At 42.8% G+C, this 19,705-nt stretch overlaps 4 protein-coding genes across 17 annotated transcripts in view; all 4 read right to left on the bottom strand.

Annotated features, from left to right (window-relative positions):
* Nucleotides 1–757: 757 nt before the first annotated feature.
* On the bottom strand, nucleotides 758–6,090 carry rnf139 (ring finger protein 139). 2 transcript variants are annotated; one of them, NM_001123048.1, is given in 3 exon segments: nucleotides 788–1,441; nucleotides 2,931–4,897; nucleotides 5,819–6,061. In NM_001123048.1, coding segments are annotated over 2 exon segments (1,995 nt in total). In that variant the 5' UTR covers nucleotides 5,982–6,061; the 3' UTR covers nucleotides 788–1,441; nucleotides 2,931–3,065.
* A 711-nt stretch (nucleotides 6,091–6,801) lies between these two features.
* On the bottom strand, nucleotides 6,802–11,268 carry tatdn1 (TatD DNase domain containing 1). 6 transcript variants are annotated; one of them, NM_001002213.1, is made up of 12 exons: nucleotides 11,140–11,236; nucleotides 9,988–10,053; nucleotides 9,756–9,805; nucleotides 9,606–9,669; nucleotides 9,205–9,348; nucleotides 9,096–9,138; nucleotides 8,926–9,011; nucleotides 8,747–8,787; nucleotides 7,603–7,679; nucleotides 7,457–7,527; nucleotides 7,201–7,327; nucleotides 6,802–7,025 (listed from the first exon to the last, which is right to left on the bottom strand). In NM_001002213.1, exons 1-12 carry the CDS (start codon nucleotides 11,159–11,161, stop codon nucleotides 6,920–6,922), a joined length of 897 nt encoding a protein of 298 aa, NP_001002213.1. In that variant the 5' UTR covers nucleotides 11,162–11,236; the 3' UTR covers nucleotides 6,802–6,919. The 6 variants fall into 6 exon arrangements, with proteins under 6 accessions (NP_001002213.1, XP_073786554.1, XP_073786550.1 ...); XM_073930453.1 differs by having other exon boundaries at nucleotides 6,804–7,025; nucleotides 9,988–10,127; nucleotides 10,805–11,268; XM_073930449.1 differs by having other exon boundaries at nucleotides 6,804–7,025; nucleotides 9,756–9,865; nucleotides 11,140–11,268.
* A 383-nt stretch (nucleotides 11,269–11,651) lies between these two features.
* On the bottom strand, nucleotides 11,652–17,229 carry LOC141378952 (secretagogin-like). 2 transcript variants are annotated; one of them, XM_073931351.1, is made up of 11 exons: nucleotides 17,159–17,229; nucleotides 17,018–17,085; nucleotides 16,099–16,188; nucleotides 15,908–15,997; nucleotides 15,529–15,585; nucleotides 15,369–15,446; nucleotides 15,021–15,076; nucleotides 14,537–14,582; nucleotides 14,296–14,355; nucleotides 12,317–12,385; nucleotides 11,652–12,216 (listed from the first exon to the last, which is right to left on the bottom strand). In XM_073931351.1, exons 1-11 carry the CDS (start codon nucleotides 17,223–17,225, stop codon nucleotides 12,088–12,090), a joined length of 810 nt encoding a protein of 269 aa, XP_073787452.1. In that variant the 5' UTR covers nucleotides 17,226–17,229; the 3' UTR covers nucleotides 11,652–12,087. The 2 variants fall into 2 exon arrangements, with proteins under 2 accessions (XP_073787452.1, XP_073787453.1); XM_073931352.1 differs by lacking the exons at nucleotides 15,908–15,997; nucleotides 16,099–16,188.
* Nucleotides 17,230–18,472: 1,243 nt separating this feature from the next.
* carmil1 (capping protein regulator and myosin 1 linker 1) overlaps nucleotides 18,473–19,705 on the bottom strand; it is a 22,493-nt gene continuing 21,260 nt past the window's right edge. For 6 of the 7 annotated variants that reach the window (XM_073931298.1, XM_073931300.1, XM_073931302.1 and 3 more), the window contains one exon: nucleotides 19,611–19,705. This exon is cut by the window's right edge and continues 329 nt beyond it. The gene's annotated coding sequence lies outside the window, so the exon portion shown is untranslated. The other variant, XM_073931299.1, reaches the window with a different exon arrangement.

Genomic DNA, 19,705 nt, shown 5'->3' with positions numbered 1-19,705 from the left:
GTTTAAATATTAAAATTCATAGGTCAGACATCAAATATAACCTCATTCACTACATAGTGTTTATACTGCATTTATCTTTACATTCATTCATGTTTTACAAGCTAATTTGTGCACCTTTTACTCATTATAAAGTATAACTGATAATAAATGTATGATTTTTTAAATATAAATAATACATTTTTAATACATTTGAATGAAAGTGCACATTATTTAACATTAATTAAAGAAATAAAACTCTATGGGTCAAAGAAAAGACATCACATTAATGGTGTCAATCATATTAAATGTGCAAAATTGATTTATATACACATAACATCTATTAAATCCTTTAATAACTTGACAGCTTTAATGTTTTAAATAAATTTAGTTATAAATAAATGTCAAAATATGGGCAGATTGATGATCTTTGTCCTTCATTTAACGAAGGTATAGGATAAAATTAAACCACACACATATTCTGAACTCTGCCTATTAAAATATGTCACAGAATCAATTAAACGTGATTATGTTTGACTTTATGATGGTGTGTAAATGCTACTGATTTGAATCATACTAATAATTAATAATGAGTATTTTCAGTCAAACTGTGACCTTTAAATAGAGTTTTATAATATGTCAAATATGACGGCATATTTTTTTCTTTAATATCATTATTTAGATTAAATACTAAATTTAACTGAAATGTTAAAACAAATGTTATATATATATATAATCAATTAAAATAAAACCTGAGAGAAAACAAACACAAACAGGAGCATTCAAAAAAATATAATCAAGTGCAAAGTTCCAGATTCCTCTTGAACTTCAGCTCAATTAACTTTTATTTACAAAAGAACTAAAGCTGATCATTGCTGTACATCAGTCCTCTTGGCAAATCAACATTTAAACCTGAAATCAAACATTTTAATCGTGAATTTAATCAGAAAAGCCAACCGCTGTACTCTGTTTATGGTGAAATGTGTTGTTATTTGCATTGTAAGTTGTGTTCAGAAAGCAACAGCGTGTGAGAAGAGAGCGGCGGAGCTGAGATGAACAGCTGATTCAGCTTTCTGCAGTCTTACGTCAGTGTATCATTCTTTTATTACATGTACAATAATGTACACAATTATACGAGAGGTCACACAAGAGACCAGTAGTGATCATACGGAGGTATACTGCCATTACAGTAGCGCGTCACTCTTCAGCGTTCACTCCTTCAGCCAAACATCGGCAAGAGCGCTCCAGGAAAAACACATGATCAGCCCTTTTAATACGAACACAACGAAAATACTAGAACTGTGGTCGAGAAATCATTGGAGAAAACGATTCTGTATTGACATGGAGCCTCTCAAAATACATTACTATTCAGGATTGCGAGGCTAGTTTTTACCAGCAGATGGCGCTTTAGGCTTGTTTTTACTAGGGGTTGATGCTCTAGGCTAGTCTTTTAACAGCAGATGGCGCTCTAGGCTAGTTTTTAATTGCATAAGGACTCTAGGCTAAGTTTAAACAGCAGATGGCGCTCTAGGCTAGTGTTTAACACCAGATGGTGTTTAAGGCTATATTACACTTGTAGATGGCGTTGCAGGCTAGTGTTTAATAGCAAATGGTGCTCTAGGCTAGTTTTTAACAGCAGATAACGCCCCACTTGATGTTAAAAGCAAGCTTAGGGCGCCATCTGCTGTTAGAAACTAGCCTAGAGCGCCATCTGCTGGTAGAAACTAGCCTAGAGCGCCATCTGCTGCTGGTAAAAAACTAGTCTAGAGTGCCATCTGCTGTTAGAATCTAGCCTAGAACGCTACCTGCTGTTAGAATCTAGCCTAGAGCGCCATCTGCTGCTGGTAAAAACTAGTCTAGAGCGCCATCTGCTGTTAGAAACTAGCCTAGAGCGCCACCTGCTCTATGGTGTTTTAGGCTATATTACACCAGTAGATGGCGTTGTAGGTTAGTGTTTAACAGCAGATGGAACTCTATGCTAGTTTTTAACAGCAGATAGCGCCCTAGGCAAGTGTTTTAAAAAAGTAAAACATGCTCTAGGCTAGTTTTTAACTGCAGGTACCGTCTTATTTGATGTTCAAAACTAGCCTAGAGCGCCATGTGCACTAATAAAAACAGCCTAGAGAGCCATCTGCTGTTAGAAACTAGCCTAGAGCACCATCTGCTGTTAGAAACTAGCCTAGAGCAACATCTGCTCTATGGTGTTTTAGGCTATATTACACCAGCTAATGCTGTTGTAGGCTAGTGTTTAACAGCAGATGGCACTCAAAGCTAGTATTAATAAAGCAGATCGCGCTCTAGGCTAGTTTTTTTTAAAAGTAACACATGCTCTAGGCTCGTTTTTTACTGCAGACAGCACCCTGCTGATGTTCAAAACTAGCCTAGAGCTCCATCTGCTCTATTAAAACTAGCCTAGAGCACCATCTGCTGTTGTAAACTAGCCTAGAGCGGCATCTGCAGTTGTAAACTAGCTTAGAGCGCCATCTGCTGTTTTAAAACAGCCTAGAGCTCCATCTGCTCTATTAAAACTAGCCTAGAGCACCATCTGCTGTTGTAAACTAGCCTAGAGCACCATCTGCTGTTGTAAACTAGCCTAGAGCACCATCTGCAGTTGTAAACTAGCCTAGAGCGCCATCTGCTGTTTTAAAACAGCCTAGAGCGCCATCTGCTGTTTTAAAACAGCCTACAGCGCCATCTGCTGTTTTAAAACAGCCTAGAGCACCATCTGCTTTTATAAAATAGCCTAGTGCACCATCTACTGTTGTAAACTAGCCTAAAGCGCCATCTGCTGTTTTAAAACAGCCTAGAGCGCCATCTGCTGTTTTAAAACAGCCTAGAGCACCATCTGCTGTTTTAAAACAGCCTAGAGCACCATCTGCTTTTATAAAATAGCCTAGAGTGCCATCTGCTGCTGTAAACTAGCCTAGAGCGCCATCTACTGTTGTAAACTAGGCTCAGAATTAATTCAAGCGAAAAAAGCGACGCAATTCAAAAATCTCAGGATCAATGCAGAATGGATTTCTCGAACAATTTCTGGCCACAGATCTAAAAAATACACAACGTCCCTGATCTTAAATATCCCCGCTGGTTCAGTTGGAGTCTGTGTCGTCATTAATGTAGTCCTCCTCGATGAGCGTGACGCCGGGCTGCGTTCCCCACTCCTCCTCGTCATACTCAATACTGTCATTATCCTCCAGCAGCTCGTTCTCAGGCTCCGCCCCTGCCGCAGCCACGCCGTCCTCAGCTCCACCCTCATTCTCCTCAAACTCCGCCCTCTCCTGTCCTGCTGCCCCGTATCCGTTATTATTAGAGAAGGTGGAGCGCTCGCTGGTGTCGTCCTCGATGTAGACGCGCTGGTGGCACATGGGGCACGTGTCCTGGATGTACAGCCACTTGCGCAGGCAGAGCGCGTGGAAGTAATGGCTGCAGGGCGTGATGCGCGCCGACGAGCCGAACTCCTGATAGCAGATGGCGCAGACGTCCTCGATGTCCCGCAGCCGCGAGCCTCGCACCTCCGGCAGAGAGTTGATCTTCTTGACAGCCGTGCGCCGGTTAATGAACGTTTTCCAGCCGTTTTTGGCTTGCAGGTAAATGTTAAAATACGCATGAAGGCACATCATGCACGCGCGGATCTTACTCCCCGACTCAAACATCATCGTGTACGCCCCGTTTCCGAACATGATCACGCCGAATATGAACTCAATCACGTTGCCAGTAGAGCGCACGTAGTAGACGTAATCGTCCAGCTTCTCCCACAGCACATTGTAGAACCCGTCCATCATGAACAGCGCGTATACCGTGAGCGACACCAGAACCTTCAGACACAGCTCGATGCAGAACGCCGTGACGGCGAACAGCCACGTGTTGAGCGCGTAATGATGCCACAGCAGGAAACTGAGCAGGACCGGCAGCGTAAACAGAACTAGCGACACGAGCAGAACCGGCACATGTCTGCGCACTGACGACACGTGCGACGCGCTGAGAGACATGAGCACCGGATCCGTCATCCCGTGGATGAAATGCAGAATCGCCGTTAGCAGAAGGCACATGTTCCTGCTGAGCCGCACCAGCCGCTCCTCGGGGTCCAGGCCGCTTAGACCCGTCTGCAGCGCCAGGATGAAGAACAGCACGGGCGCAACAAACCCCAGCCGCTTATCCTCCTCCTCTGTGGAGCCGATGAACGCTAGGATGCTAAGACCCAAGTAATGCGCTAGAGATGATATGACTGCGCTCATCCCGAGGACAGTTAGCGTCGAGTCGCAGCCGCTAATGATCAGATTACTGGACAAATCCCACAACACGTCCCATCCGAGCTGCATGCCGCTTTCAGAGCGCACCACGCGCACCACGTACAGCAGGATGACGGCCTGCGCGGTCACGCGGGTTAGCCAGAACACGCGCAGGATGTCAGGGAAGCGGATGCGCTTCCAGGTGTCCTCCAGCAGCAGCTGCAGGCCGTAGATGCGGTACATGTGGCGCAGCAGCAGGTAGACGTAGCGGCAGGAGTAGTAGAACCACTTCAGCTTCAGCAGCAGGTTTAGCGCGGCGTGTGTTGCTAAGATCACTCCTGATGCTATCGCTAGCACCTGCTTCATGTCGGCCGGCAGCTCCAGTATCAGCCCCCACAGCGGCGCCATGATGTCCAGCAGCAGGAGAGCAGCGCACACCGACCGCACGCGCAGCAGCGCCACATAGCCCAACCCCAGCAGCAGCTGCATCAGCGCTAACGCTAGCCAGAGCGTCGGCCCGTCCCGCGGCAGCACTGCAGCACTGTTGTATGCGCTGTAGAAGTCGGCGTGTGCCGTGGCGTAGTAGTTGACCAGCACTGACGCCGCGCCCAGCAGAACAGCCATGAAGAGCGTGTAGAACTTGAACAGGGACTTCTGGGAAAGCACCAGAACCACACCGGACACCACAATACCTGCAGGACAGACAGCAGAACACTGAGAATCAGCACGGATACAGTAGAGCTGCACAATACATCATTCAGCATCCATAATCTGCACCATATATGCTCGATTCACATGGGCTTCAGCATCAACCCTTGACAGAGGGCGTGTCTGAAGTGTCTGACGCGATCGTCATAGCAGCGTCAGCCAATGAAATTAGTCAGCAATCAGCTACTGTGTGAGCTGGTGTATTTGCATTAGGGTTAGTAGTTTATTAGTCTTCAGTAGTTTATATTATTCTGTTTTTAATAGCAATTTAGTTATGCCAGAAAATATATCGTTTTGCAAAAAATGTCTGCGTTTAAGAACAGAATGAAGGACGCGTCACCTTAAATTTACTTTAGATTATCTTGTAAATAAATTGTATTATGAATCGTGAGTCGGGGGAATCGGTACATCTCTAGTTGTCTGAACATTTCAGATCATCTCTCGTCTTTGTGTATTAGTGTGTTGAGCTCTGATAGTGTTGATATGTTGTCTATATGTTGTCTGAATGTTTTAGTACACCTCTCGTCATCTGTGTATGTTAGTGTGTTGAGCAGTGTCAGTGTTGTTATGTTGTCTATATGCTGTGTATGTCTGGTCATCTGTGTGTGTTGAGTTGTGATATGTAGTTTGGATGTTGTGTATGTGTTGTCTGAATGAGCAGTGTCATTGTTGATATGTTGTGTATAGTATATATAATTGTGAGTGTGTGTGTGTAGTGGAGGGTCAGCTCTACAGCAGTGCATGAATCTGTCAGGTTTCCGTTTCCTCAACACGCGCGCGGCTCGAGCTGTCAGTCAGTCCGTCAGTCGGTGGTGTTTTGAGGCCCGGTGTTTTCAGCGCTATAAGCTGATAAGCAGAAAGCCTAAAAGAGCAGATTTAACACCGGTATGGAATCCCGCACTCACCCAGCGCGCGGATCAGGGCTCTCCCGGCGGCGCCGCTCCATCCGGTACCGGGATCAGAGTACGAGTTCAATATGGCGTCGATTATAAAGATGCTCGGGACCCGCAGAACCACATCCAGCACGGCAAGGAAGTGCTGACCCAGCCGCCCGTGAGCGGAGGCCATGGCGCTGATGCCGGTGTCCGGGAACCGCGGCTCTCGGTGTCAGGACTCGGTTCGATGTCAGGCAGGATCTCCACCGGTCGCCATTTTGGCTCTGCTGCTGTTGCTATGTGAGGAACGCGGAAGTGGCAGAGCGCATGCGCAGACTACAGAATACTACACTACAGCACCGGCGCCCGGCTTTAGTATTATTCAAAGCTTCTTTAAGAGTTAAAATGTCTCAGTTTGTAGTTCAGATAAATTGTGCTTTGTGTTTGTAATTATTGTTTGTACAATGACAAAAAACTATTTTAAAATATTTCAATTCAAGAAACTTCTTTTATTCCATACGTGTTTAATTAATATAATTCAGTTTAAAATACAATGCTTTAATATAAAGTATAGCTGCGTATGAATCCTCATGCTCTTAATAACCCTAATACAAACTTCTGTAGTGTAGAATCATCTGTTCTTCTGTAATGTTTTATTTTAAACGTGACCGTTCCAGTTATGTTAATGAGCAACTCATGAATATTAACTAACTGGTTTAATAATAAAGCAGTGGGCCTACATAGCCTGTAGTGCAGTGTCATTAATAGAATATTTCATCTTTAAATTGCATGTGTTTTTATTTTCATATTAATACGATTTACATTATTTTATTTGAAGAATATATGTGCCTTTATCTTCAATTTTAGTTATGCATTTATTAATTACAATTAGTAATATTAATACTTCAAATGAATGTAATATTTCAGTTTTATTTATACTTCATCTTCTTTTCTGTTAATAAACACATCATAGTTTGGGTGTATGATGATAATAAGCCACGACAGAACATGTGTGTGTTGTCATATTTTCTTTTATTGAGTGTGTGTGTGTGTGGGGTTATGGGAGAGTCCTACTGAAGATATGTCTATTGGTGTGTGTGTGTGTGTGTGTGATACACAGCCAGTGTTTCCTCATGAGCGGTTCTTGAAGAACAGTGTGTCGGTGTTGTTGAAGATGGTTTCAGCGAGATCCAGTGGATCCTCCTCCCTGACAGCGGCCATCACCTCCAGCACCTGTCTGAAACACACACACACACACACACACACGCACACGCACACGCACACACACAAGCATTTGAGTGTGCAGCTAAACATGCATGAACACAAACACTTCAGCAGGATTCTTGCTCATACAAACACACAGTCTTCAGCAGGACACACACACACACACACACTCTCTGTCTCTCACACACATGATGTGGCAGGGCTCGTTCCTGTCCTTCACACAGTGTCCCGTCTCCCACTTCTTCTTGGTGGGGAAGCTGGTCTTGATCAGTTTGGCTCCAGCGTGAGTGTTTTTAATGCCGCACCACGGAGCGTCTGCAGAGGAAATCAACACACACACACACACACTCACTCACTCACTCTGCCTCCAGACACTTATGTTATGCACATATTGGAATATCACATGGAATGATGCAGATAAACGAATAATGAGAGCCTCTGCACCTGTTTCGATCATCAGTCTGTCAGACGGGATGGACTTCATCACCTCCAGATTCTCTGCTGTCTTTAAGGAGCTGAAACACAGGAGGAAAACCCGCCAGTGATGAACAAACCCGGAGATGAAGATCCTTCAGAGACGCTGCACTCACCAGCCGTTAATACCAATGTAGAGATCCAGATCAAGAAGAGCCGCCGCGTCCTGCTGAGAGCCGTCGAACGAGTGCACCTGAAACACAAGAGGAAACACTGGGAAATCACTGAGAAAACATTGAGCAAACACTGAGGAAATACCAAGGAAACACTGAGGAAAACTAGAGGAAATACTGTGGAAACACTGAGGAAAAACTGAACAAACAATAGGCAAACACTGAGGAAACAATTAGAAAACAACAGGAAAACTTGAAGACAACTGAGGAAACAACAAGGAAACACTGGGAAATCACAGAGGAAACAATGAGGAAGCAATAAGTAAACACTAAGGAGAATACTGAGGAAATAGTAAGGAAGCAGCAAGGAAACAGAGAAAAACAAGAGATCATACTGAGGAAACTGCAAGGAAACACTGAGAAAACAGTGAAGAAACAACAAGGAAAAAATAAAAATACAGGGGAAACAACAAGAAAACACTGAGGAAATACTGAGGAAACAATCAAGAAACACTGGAGGAAACATTGAGGAAACACTGAAGAAATAAAGAGGAAACGACGAGGAACGAAAGAGGAAATATTGAGGAAACACTGAGAAAACACTGAGGAATCACTGAGGAATCAATGAAGAAATAAGGAGGAAACAACGAGGAAATATTGAGGAAACAATAAAAAGATAAGGATGAAATAATCAGGAAACAATGAGGAAACAATGAAGAAACATTGGAAAGTCATTGAGGAAACATTAAGAAAACATTAAGAAAACACTTAAGAAACGTTGAGAAAACATTGAGGAAACACTGAGGAAACAAGGAGGAAACAATCAGGAAACACTGAGGAAACAATGAAGAAATAATGAGGAAATATTGAGGAAACATTGAGGAAATAAGGAGGAAACAATCAGGAAAACTTGAGGAAACACTGAAACAAATGATGGAGCATGGAGAAAATGAAAAAAATAATGAGCAAAATCTGGAAAACAGTATGGGGAAATAACAAGGAAACACCCAGGAAACACAAGAAAACCTTTAGGATGAAAGAAATTAGGATTCACTAAAAAACAATAAGAACATTGAGGAAACAACAGAGGAACAGCGAAAACACAGAGGAATAATGAAGCACTGAGAATGAGGAACACATCACTCACCACTCCACCAACACACCGCTGTCTGTTCCTCCTCATGATGTCTGTGACACACACACACACACACACACACACACACACACACACACACACACACACACACACACACACACACACACACACACACGGTGAGTTTATTACCACACTCATCGTGACACACTCTTCTGCATGAGCTTCAGTACCGATGAACTCTGTGTGAGCGTTCCTGCAGTGGAGGAACATGGGTAATCCAGACGCCTCCGCCAGATCAAACTGAAGCTGGAAATATCTGAGAGAGAAACACACACGTGAGGAAGATGAAGAACACCATCATCATCATCATCATCACCATCATCATGTCTGAAACACTGACCTGAGCTGTGTCTCTTTAGGACAGAACTCCAGACGGTCGAAATCTGCGACACACAGCGCTCAGATCAGCTGAACATGTGAGTGTGTATGTGTGTGTGTGTGTGTCTTACCCAGGCCGCACTCTCCCACAGCCACCACCTTCTGTGTGTTAGAGACGGTCAGATCCAGCAGAGACGACAGATACTGATCTGAGCCCTGATCATCAAACTCAGAGCAGCGCGTCGGGTGACAGCCCACTGTACTGAAGAACTGCTCTGAACACACACACACACACACACACACACACACACACGCATCATTACTTATCATAACATGTTGTTTTCCTATTTCTAATGAGTGTGTTATTACACCACATTCGTGTTTTCAGAAGCAACGACGCATTCAGTGTGAACGAGCCCTTGAGTGTGTGATCAATCGCCCCCTAGTGGACAAACACTCAACTCTCACTGTTTTACCTGATCTCAAGTGTGTGTGTGTGTGTGTGTGTGTGTGTGTGTGTGTGTGTGTGTACCTCTGGTGTGTGTGAGTGTCAGCGCTGCTCTGCTGTCCTCCAGGTTTCCTCCAGTGATGATGAACTGTGGTCAAACAGAAGCTTCAGTCTCTGCTCATTATGATGAAGATGATGATGATGATGATGATGACATTAATAATCAGTGCTGACCTTCTGAACGCCGACCTGCAGCGCACGCTCCACCACCTCAGCAAAGTCATCTGCGCACACACACACACACACACACACACACACATAGAGTCCCACCACACAAGACACCCCTGATGAAAGTCAAACCGTGGTGTGTGTAGTAAATCTGTGGTCGTACAGCTGCAAGTCAAAGTGCCAAAATACTGTTCCTACACGCTTATTAAACGCAGCAGCAGCGAGGAGTTTTCATTACCTTCATGTTTCTGAGTTCCTCTGTAGACTCCTCTGAACATCGGGTCTGTCAGATTAATGCCGATATCTGAACACACACAAATATTATACACACACACACACTCACACACACACACACACAGGCCACTTTATTAGGTACGCCTGTCCAACTGCTCGTTAACGCAAATGTCTAATCAGCCAATCACAGGGCAGCAGCTCACTGCATTTAGGCATGTAGACATGATCAAGAGGATCTGCTGCAGTTCAGAGCGAGCATCAGAATTTGGCCTCAACAACATGAAAGCATGGATCATCCTGCCTTGTATCAGCGGTTCAGGCTGCTGGTGGTGGTGTAATGGTGTGGGGGAGATTTTCTTTGGGTCCATTAGTACCAATTGAGCATCAACGCCACAGCCTACCTGAGTATTGCTGCTGACCATGTCCATCCCTTTATGAGCACAGTGTCTCCATCTTCTGATGGCTACTTCCAGCAGGATAACGCAGCATGTCATAAAGCTCAATCATCTCAGACTGCTGAACATGACGATGAGTTCACTGTACTCAAATGGCCTCCACAGTCACCAGAGCTCAATCCAATAGAGCAGCTTTGGGATGTGGTGGAACGGGAGATTGGCATCATGGATGTGCAGCCGACAAATCTGCAGCAACTGTGTGATGCTATCATGACAATATGGAGCAAAATCTCTGAGGAATATTTCCAGCAGCTTGAAGAATCTACAACATGAAGGATTCAGACAGTTCTGGAGGAGTAAGGGGTCCGACCCGGTACTAGTCAGGTGTACCTAATAAAGTGGCCGCTGAGTGGATATATTATATACACACACACACACATATTATATAAGCACACATACAGAGTGTGTCATGAGTGTAGTTCTGTAATGGAGTGTGTGTTATAGTAAGATTATGCAGCAGTGTGTCCAGTAGTGTTGTAGAGCTCCTCTCCTGTAAACCCTGTACAGCAGCGGTGATCAGCGCTCAACATCATATTAATACAGTATTATTATTATTAATATTCATTTATTTACTGTCAGATGTATAGACACCCACCAGACCAGCACTTCCGCTAAAGACCACACACACACACACACACACACACACACACACACACACACACACACACACACACTCCACTACAGTAATCCTCATCTCTCACCTATGAATCTGAAGTTCGTCATGGCGAGTTTAGCAGAAACAGAAGAATAATAATAAAGCGTGCACGCGTTTCTCCAGAGCGCGCACATAAACACCGCTGACACGTGCTGTGGTGCCAAAGCCGGAAGTTGTCATGGCAGAACCGGTCTGAATTATTTTAGTTTTTGCCTTTATTGGGAGTAAAACAAAATCTTATAGATTATAGATGTTAACATTTAATAGACGAGTGACATAATATTCAAATTTCAGCAATTAATGTAGTTCACAAAAATCACGTGATTCGCGTTACTTTCCTCAGCGCTGCTTGGAATGAACCAATCAAAGGCAAGCGCGTATAGTCATCTAGATTATTAGTGATTTTACATGTGATTCTCTGAGACTGCAGATTATCACACATCAAAACTGAAGATCAAGACAAGAGTAATGAAGGACAAATGATATGATGTTTAACATATTGCCTGATTACATGAATAATTCAGAATAATATCTGGAATAAAAACAGAGGACAGCACATGCAGTAACAGTTTTATTGACACACTTCACACACACATTCAGGACATTACATGTGCTCACACTGTTGGACAGCAGCTCTGATTCCTCACAGGATATTGATCATAATTTATTAATATTGAGCAGAACAGATTCTGTACATGATGAACACACACACACACACACACACACACACACACACACACGCCCAGACACTCACTACACAACACACTCTCACCACACACTCACCACACAAAAACACAAACACTACACAACACACACACTCACCACATAACACACACACACACTTGCATACCCGCTGATGTAATGGAGTGGGTGTGATTGACCGACAGTAATGACACACACTCTCACACTACTGACCACTAATTACTGTCACACACACAAACATGTCATGTAATTACGGTCATCAAACACAAACACAAACACACACACACACTCCTCAGGGGTTGATCTTGAGGCCGAGGCACAGCGCTAACTCGTTCTTCTGGATCTTTCCATCTCCGTTGAGGTCGCAGTGACCCAGCAGAACCTGCTTAAACTTGTCCAGATCTGACCCGCTGAGACTGGGCTGAAACACACACACACACACACACCTCAGTGACCAGCCGGGTCGACATCTAGCAGATATAATAATGATGGTAATGATAAGAGGAGTGATGAGTGTTTACCTTCACCAGCTCCATCATGTCCTTAACAAAACCATCAACCTCTGCACCTTCAAGAGCACCGGTGTTACTCTGACACACACACACACACACACACACATGCACACGCACACAACAACAACAACATGCATGCACAAAAAATACACACCAAAACACATGCACACACACACCACAAAACATGCACACACACCAAAAAAACATGCACACACCACAAAAAACATGCACACACACACACACCACAAAACATGCACACACACCAAAAAAACATGCACACACCACAAAAACATGCACACACACACACCACAAAACATGCACACACACCACAAAACATGCACACACACACACCACAAAACATGCACACACACCACAAAAACATGCACACACACCACAAAACATGCACACACACCACAAAACATGCGCACACACCACAAAAACATGCACACACACACCACAAAACATGCACACACACACACACACACACCACAAAACATGCACACACACACACACACACCACAAAACATGCACACACACACACACACACCACAAAACATGCACACACACACACACCAAAAACATGCACACACACCAAAAACATGCACACACACACACACACACACACACCAAAAACATGCACACACACACCACAAAAACATGCACACACACCACAAAAACATGCACACACCACAAAAAACATGCACACACACACACCACAAAACATGCACACACACCAAAAAAACATGCACACACCACAAAAAACATGCACACACACACCACAAAACATGCACACACACCAAAAAAACATGCACACACCACAAAAAACATGCACACACACACCACAAAACATGCACACACACCAAAAAAACATGCACACACCACAAAAAACATGCACACACACACCAAAAAAACATGCACACACCACAAAAACATGCAAACACACACACACCACAAAACATGCACACACACCACAAAACATGCACACACACACCACAAAACATGCACACACACCAAAAAAACATGCACACACCACAAAAACATGCACACACACCACAAAAACATGCACACACACCACAAAAACATGCACACACACCACAAAACATGCACACACACCACAAAAACATGCACACACACCACAAAACATGCACACACACCACAAAAACATGCACACACACCACAAAACATGCACACACACCACAAAAACATGCACACACACCACAAAACATGCACACACACCACAAAACATGCACACACACCACAAAAACATGCACACACACCACAAAACATGCACACACACACACACACACACACCACAAAACATGCGCACACACCACAAAAACATGCACACACACACCACAAAACATGCACACACACACACACACACACCACAAAACATGCACACACACACACACACACACACCACAAAACATGCACACACACACACACACCACAAAACATGCACACACACACACCAAAAACATGCACACACACCACAAAAACATGCACACACACCAAAAACATGCACACACACACACACCAAAAACATGCACACACACCACAAAAACATGCACACACACCAAAAAACATGCACATATTCACACAAAATACACACAACACAAAGACACGCACACATACACAACATACACACATATGCCACAAAATACACACCAAAAAACATGAACACAAACACACACACACACACACACACACACACACACACACACACACACACACACACACACACTAGGATTAGAAATCTGCACACAAACAGCAGAAATACACAAATATACACAAACGGCTTAACTGAACTATAGTGTGTGTGTTAGTTTTCTAACACTGTGCAAACACCGCAATACACTCAAACTAAAGTTTCACAAATTCACCACAACTTTATCAAAAATGTAAAGTAAAAGCACACACCAGCGATCATTGTTTAATACACACATCAGTGTAAAGGACTCCTGCCTAAACACTGACTCTGCTCTCACCATGTCATAATGAGCAAAGATCTTCTCAAAGTCTCTGCGGCGATCCTCCTGACTGCAGGCCTGAACACACACACACACACACACACACACACACACACACACACACACACACACACACACACACACACACACACACACACACACTGATTATTACATTACATTATATTATATTATATTATATTATATTATATTATATTACATTATATTATATCATATTATTAAATCAGGTGGACTCCCTCACCTGCATCTCAAACTTCAGCAGGAAGTTCTCCTTCAGCGCCAGAATCCTGAACATCCAATCACATCACAGAATCAGCAGATCAATCAAACAATGCTTTCATCAGCTCAAAGGTCAACACATCTGCATTTATTATTGGATGTTTGACATAATCAGCTGAAACATGAAGAGAGGGCGGGGCATAGAGTAACTCCTCCCCTTGATGAAAACAGCCAATAGCATTTAGTTTTCCATCTTGCCTCAACACACCTGCATGGATGCTTCTAGAAAGGCTAGTCAGAGCTTGATCAGCTAGCCCAGGTGTGTTTGGTTTGGGCTGGAAGTAAACTCTGGGCACCCCTGCACTACATTATAGATGTACTGAAGACCAGGGGCGCCGCTAAGGGGGACAGTTAGGACAATTCTAAGGACCCATGCCCTTTTGGGGTCTCCAGAGTTACTATTACCCCACCCTAAACACTACCCATGTGACCGAGAGCAGCATCACCTGGCCAGGTCGTTCAGATCCAGTCGGCCGTCCTGGTTCTGGTCAAAGATCTTGATCTGAAACACAGAGAGAATCATCCAGACACATCCGCAGCGTGTGTGTGCTTTCCTCTCCTCTCTTGTGTGTTTACTTCTTGTTTAAACTCTCCTGATGTGCTGTAAACATGCTGATGAGTTCAGATGAAGAGATTCAAAACAGGAAAACGGGTCATCAAGACAACCTGGAGACGGACACAATGACTGTTTCACATCAAACCTGATGTCAGGAGAGCTTTACACGCGTGTCTATGGCAGAATCAACTGCAGTGTGTGTGTGTGTGTGTGTGTGTGTGTGTGTGTGTGTGGTTACCATGGTGATAGTGTACTCCTCCAGTCGGGCCGGGGTGACCTGTGTGTGATGCTGATGGAGGAGATCCTGGAGGAAACCCTGAAGAGCAGAGAACACAGGGGTGAACACACACCTGCGCACACACACACCTGCGCACATACTCATCATCAGCCAGCGTCACCTTCAGCTCTGCAGTAGAGATGTATCCGCTGCTGTCCGCGTCATAACAGCGCCAGATCTGAGAACAGAAGCAGAGATGAACTCAGCATGCTGACACACACACACACACACACTCACACACACACACACTCACACACACAGACAGACAGACAAGTACACAATCCCACACAGACAAACACACGCACAGTCACACTCACACGCATACACATATATTCAATCACATGCACTGACACACACAGAAGCGCAGACAGACAAACACACAGCCATAAACCTCTCACACATGCAGACACACAATCACACACACATGCAGACAAACACACACACAAAATCACACAGACACACACACACACACACACACACACACACACACACACACACACCCTCATGAACTCTACACTGTTGTCCAGGCGTGTCTCCATGCGGAACAGCAGCAGGAAGTTCTCCTGTTCTGGAAGAACCGCCGCCGCCACCTCAGAATGGCAGAAGATCAGCCATTATCATCACCTTCATCATCACCATCATCATCATCATCATCACCATAATAACAATAATATTAATCATCTTCTCTTACCTGCTGCATCTGCAGGAGTCCATCAGTGACGACACAGCGGGACACAACACACTCACACACAGCCTGCAGCTGCTGCGCCGATACTGCACACTACACACACACACACACACACACACACACACACACACACACACACACACACACACACACACACACACACACACACACACACACACACACATAATGTAACTCACAAACACACAATACAATGATACAATGACACATAATTGTACAATACAACACACAAAAAACACACAGTAACATACAACACAATACAACGACACAACACACAACAATACACAGACATCACAACACAACATGCAGCGACAACACAGTGTTAATAATGAAACAATAAATGTATATTTAAATATATTACAACAAAATATATATATTTTATATTATATTATTAAATATATATATATATAAGCAAAACCCTTTTAGTCTGAAATTGACTTTCATTAAATATAAAATATAAACCAAATATCTGGACAAATGACATGACTAGATTTAAGTTGGACGCAGTACGGCGCTACACTGCTGATCATATAAGGGCTTCCTCTGCTTCTGTGTGTGTATGAGGGATATGAACCATGCGTTTTCATACTTTATGCAATATTTGTAAAGCAGACATCACATTCTACAGCAGCATGTGCAGTTTGGTGATATCAGAGTCAATTTAGAGAAACTGTAAACTCCAAACCTAATGAAGATGGTGATTGCTGTAGCAAAGTAATGTTTACAACTGAGGTGAGGATACTCGTGACTTATTAATAAATAACTGCAGCCCAGTGATATCTATCTATTAGGTATGAAGACTAGAAATGTGAAGCTTTCAGATGATATTCAGTTCATCATGAGCGCTTTATGTGTAGACGAGAGTACATCAGAGTGAGTTTAGTGGAGTAAGAGTGGCACTGACCGTCTTCAGGCTCTTCAGCAGCTGCTGCAGGAACGCCTCCAACTTCTGCGTCTGGATGGAGCCCTCATCTGCGGGAGCACAGGTCAGCAGGTGTGTGTGAGTGTGTGTGTGTGTGTGTGTGTGTGTGAGTGTGAGACTCACCGCGGCTGAAGCGTGTCCAGCACTGCAGAAACGCAGCGGCGGTCAGATCTCTGAAGATGCTCTCCATGACTGAAACACAAACACAGCTGCACATCCAGAAGCTCCAGCGGCTCCTCCTCCATCAGCACACACACATAATGAGACGTCAGTGCACACAACACACAATCTACACAACAACCAGAACCTCCAGCAGCTCCCGGGGCTCCTCCTCCATCTAAACACATAATGAGGTGTCAGTGGACACAATGCACAATCTACACAACAACCAGAAGCTCCAGCGGCTCCTCCTTCATCAGCACACACACATAATGAAGCATCAGTGCACACAACACACAATCTACACAACACACATGACAACACAATTTACCCAACAACCCGAACCTCCAGTCGTTCCCAGTTCTCCTTCTTTATCAGTACACACACACACACACACACACACACACACACACACACACACACACACACACACACACACACACACACACACACACACACACATATGACAATACACGATCTACACAACAGCCAGAAGCTCCATCTAAACTGCGGGACATTGTTAAAAAAGATTAGTTAGTGAATAAAAAATAATTAGAAGGAAAGTTAAACAGCACTCAATTAAATGTCCAATTTTAATGCATCAAGAATGAAATAGTATTTACTTGTCAAACACACAAGTCCTGTATATATATATATATATGTACAGTTGAAGTCAGAGTTATTCGCCCCCTTGTTTATTTTCCCCCCAATTTCTGTGTATCAGAGAGCAGATTTCTCCAGCACATCTCTAATCATAACAGTGTTAATAACTCATCTCTAATCACTGATTTATTTCCTCTTCATCATGATGACAGCACATAATATTAGACTAGATATTCTTCAAGACACTTCTATACAGCTTAAAGTGACATGTAAAGGCTTCACTAGGGTAATTAGGGTAAAGTTAGGGTAATTAGGGTAACTAGGCAGGTTAGGGTAATTAGGCTAGTTATCGTATAACGATGGTTTGTTCTGTAGACTATCGGAAAAAAATCTAAAAAATGGTGTTTAAAAAATTAATATTAAATTATTCTAGCTAAAATAAAACAAATAAGACTTTCTCCAGAAGAACAAATATTATCAGACACACTGTGAACATTTCCTTGCTCTGCTAAACATATTTTGGGAAATATTTAAAAAGAAAAACAAAATCAAAGAGGGGCGAATAATTCTGACTTCAACTGTATATTAAATACTAATCAGATGTATACAGAAATGTCAATTATAATCAATTATTAAAACAAAATGCAATAAATGGCCAGTGAGTTTCACAAGTGATTACAGATGACATGTTTTTATTCTCGACTGTGAATATACATTGTACAATTTTAAAGGTTCTAAACACAAAATAATCACAAAAACTCTGAAAATACTGAATCTAAAAATGAACACATCAAAACATTATTCAGACACTTCACATTACTACAAAGAAACAGCAGGCAACACTACAACACTTTAAAATAAAAGAGGAAATATTGTTTTCGTGTAATGCATATTCCAATAATCTTTATAATAATTCCACAAATATAACATATCTATAATAACATTACAGTTGAACTGTTCATAATAATAATGATGATGAGAGGGTTATTGAAGGGTTTTCTTCTCATTCAAACCACAGCAGATCAAAGCTTCTCCATCTCTTTAATAATATGAATAATAATAATATATTTTGTATTTATATAGTGCTTTGCACTGCTCTCAAAGTGATTTACAGATTTTGAGGGAGTCTCTTCAATGTTGTGTTTTTTACACAAGACAATTATGATCATTATTTACTGTTTTCTGTAAAATCCATGATTCTGATCCAGTCTATTATTCAATAACAAATACACTTACATTTTTACATTTTTAAATAGACTACAATTTTAAAAATCCTAAATCTTTACCCAAATTACACTGAAAGTGGAAAAAACATTAATATGAACAGATATATGCGTTGATGTTATATTAATAAAAATATAATAGTATCTCTGTGATTATAAAATGACACGGCTCGAGTAAACAAGAACAATTTCACTATTTTCTTTGTGTATGAAATATTATATTTCTTCTAAGATTTAAATTTTATAAACAATTACAAATATTATTTCATTATTTTAAATATATATTTATTATTGGTTTTGGTTATCATTTGTCATAAACCTTTCATTTATTAATTTTCTTTTCACCTTAGTTCCTTTATTAATCAGGGGTCGCCACAGTGGAATGAACCGCCAACTATTCCAGCATATGATTTGGTTCCAGCTGCAACCCATCATTGGGAAACACCCATACATACTTATTCACACACACACTCATTCACTACGGCCAGTGTAGTTGATCAGTTCCCCTATAGCGCATGTGTTTGGACTGTGGGGGAAACCGGAGCACCCGGAGGAAACCCACACCAACACGGGGAGAACATGCAAACTCCACACAGAAATGCCAACTGTGAGGCGATCGTGCTACCCAGTGCACCACCATGTCGCCCTTGTCAAAACATAATTTTAGTTTTGTGCTTATTAAAAC

Source organism: Danio rerio, chromosome 19 (genome assembly GCF_049306965.1).
Source record: "Danio rerio strain Tuebingen ecotype United States chromosome 19, GRCz12tu, whole genome shotgun sequence".
NCBI lineage: Eukaryota > Metazoa > Chordata > Actinopteri > Cypriniformes > Danionidae > Danio > Danio rerio.
The sequence above is the reverse complement of the archived record's forward strand: the minus strand, read 5'-3'. Positions and strand labels throughout refer to the sequence as shown.

What these genes read in the sequence shown, in the direction of transcription:
- LOC141378952 (XM_073931351.1), bottom strand. Translation starts at nt 17,225, where the DNA reads ATGGAGAGCATCTTCAGAGATCTGACCGCCGCTGCGTTTCTGCAGTGC. An exon ending in TGCTGAAGAGCCTGAAGACG is followed by an intron (nt 16,189 to 17,017) that starts GTCAGTGCCACT and finishes GTGTGTGTGTAG; the next exon opens with TGTGCAGTATCGGCGCAGCA. An exon ending in ACATGATGGAGCTGGTGAAG is followed by an intron (nt 12,217 to 12,316) that starts GTAAACACTCAT and finishes TGTGTGTTTCAG; the next exon opens with CCCAGTCTCAGCGGGTCAGA.
- tatdn1 (XM_073930449.1), bottom strand. Translation starts at nt 11,227, where the DNA reads ATGTGCGCGCTCTGGAGAAACGCGTGCACGCTTTATTATTATTCTTCT. An exon ending in GACACTCACACACACCAGAG is followed by an intron (nt 9,349 to 9,605) that starts GTACACACACAC and finishes GTGTGTGTTCAG; the next exon opens with AGCAGTTCTTCAGTACAGTG. An exon ending in CCTAAAGAGACACAGCTCAG is followed by an intron (nt 9,012 to 9,095) that starts GTCAGTGTTTCA and finishes TTTCTCTCTCAG; the next exon opens with ATATTTCCAGCTTCAGTTTG.
- rnf139 (XM_005173717.6), bottom strand. Translation starts at nt 5,981, where the DNA reads ATGGCCTCCGCTCACGGGCGGCTGGGTCAGCACTTCCTTGCCGTGCTG. An exon ending in AGCCCTGATCCGCGCGCTGG is followed by an intron (nt 4,898 to 5,818) that starts GTGAGTGCGGGA and finishes TCTGTCCTGCAG; the next exon opens with GTATTGTGGTGTCCGGTGTG.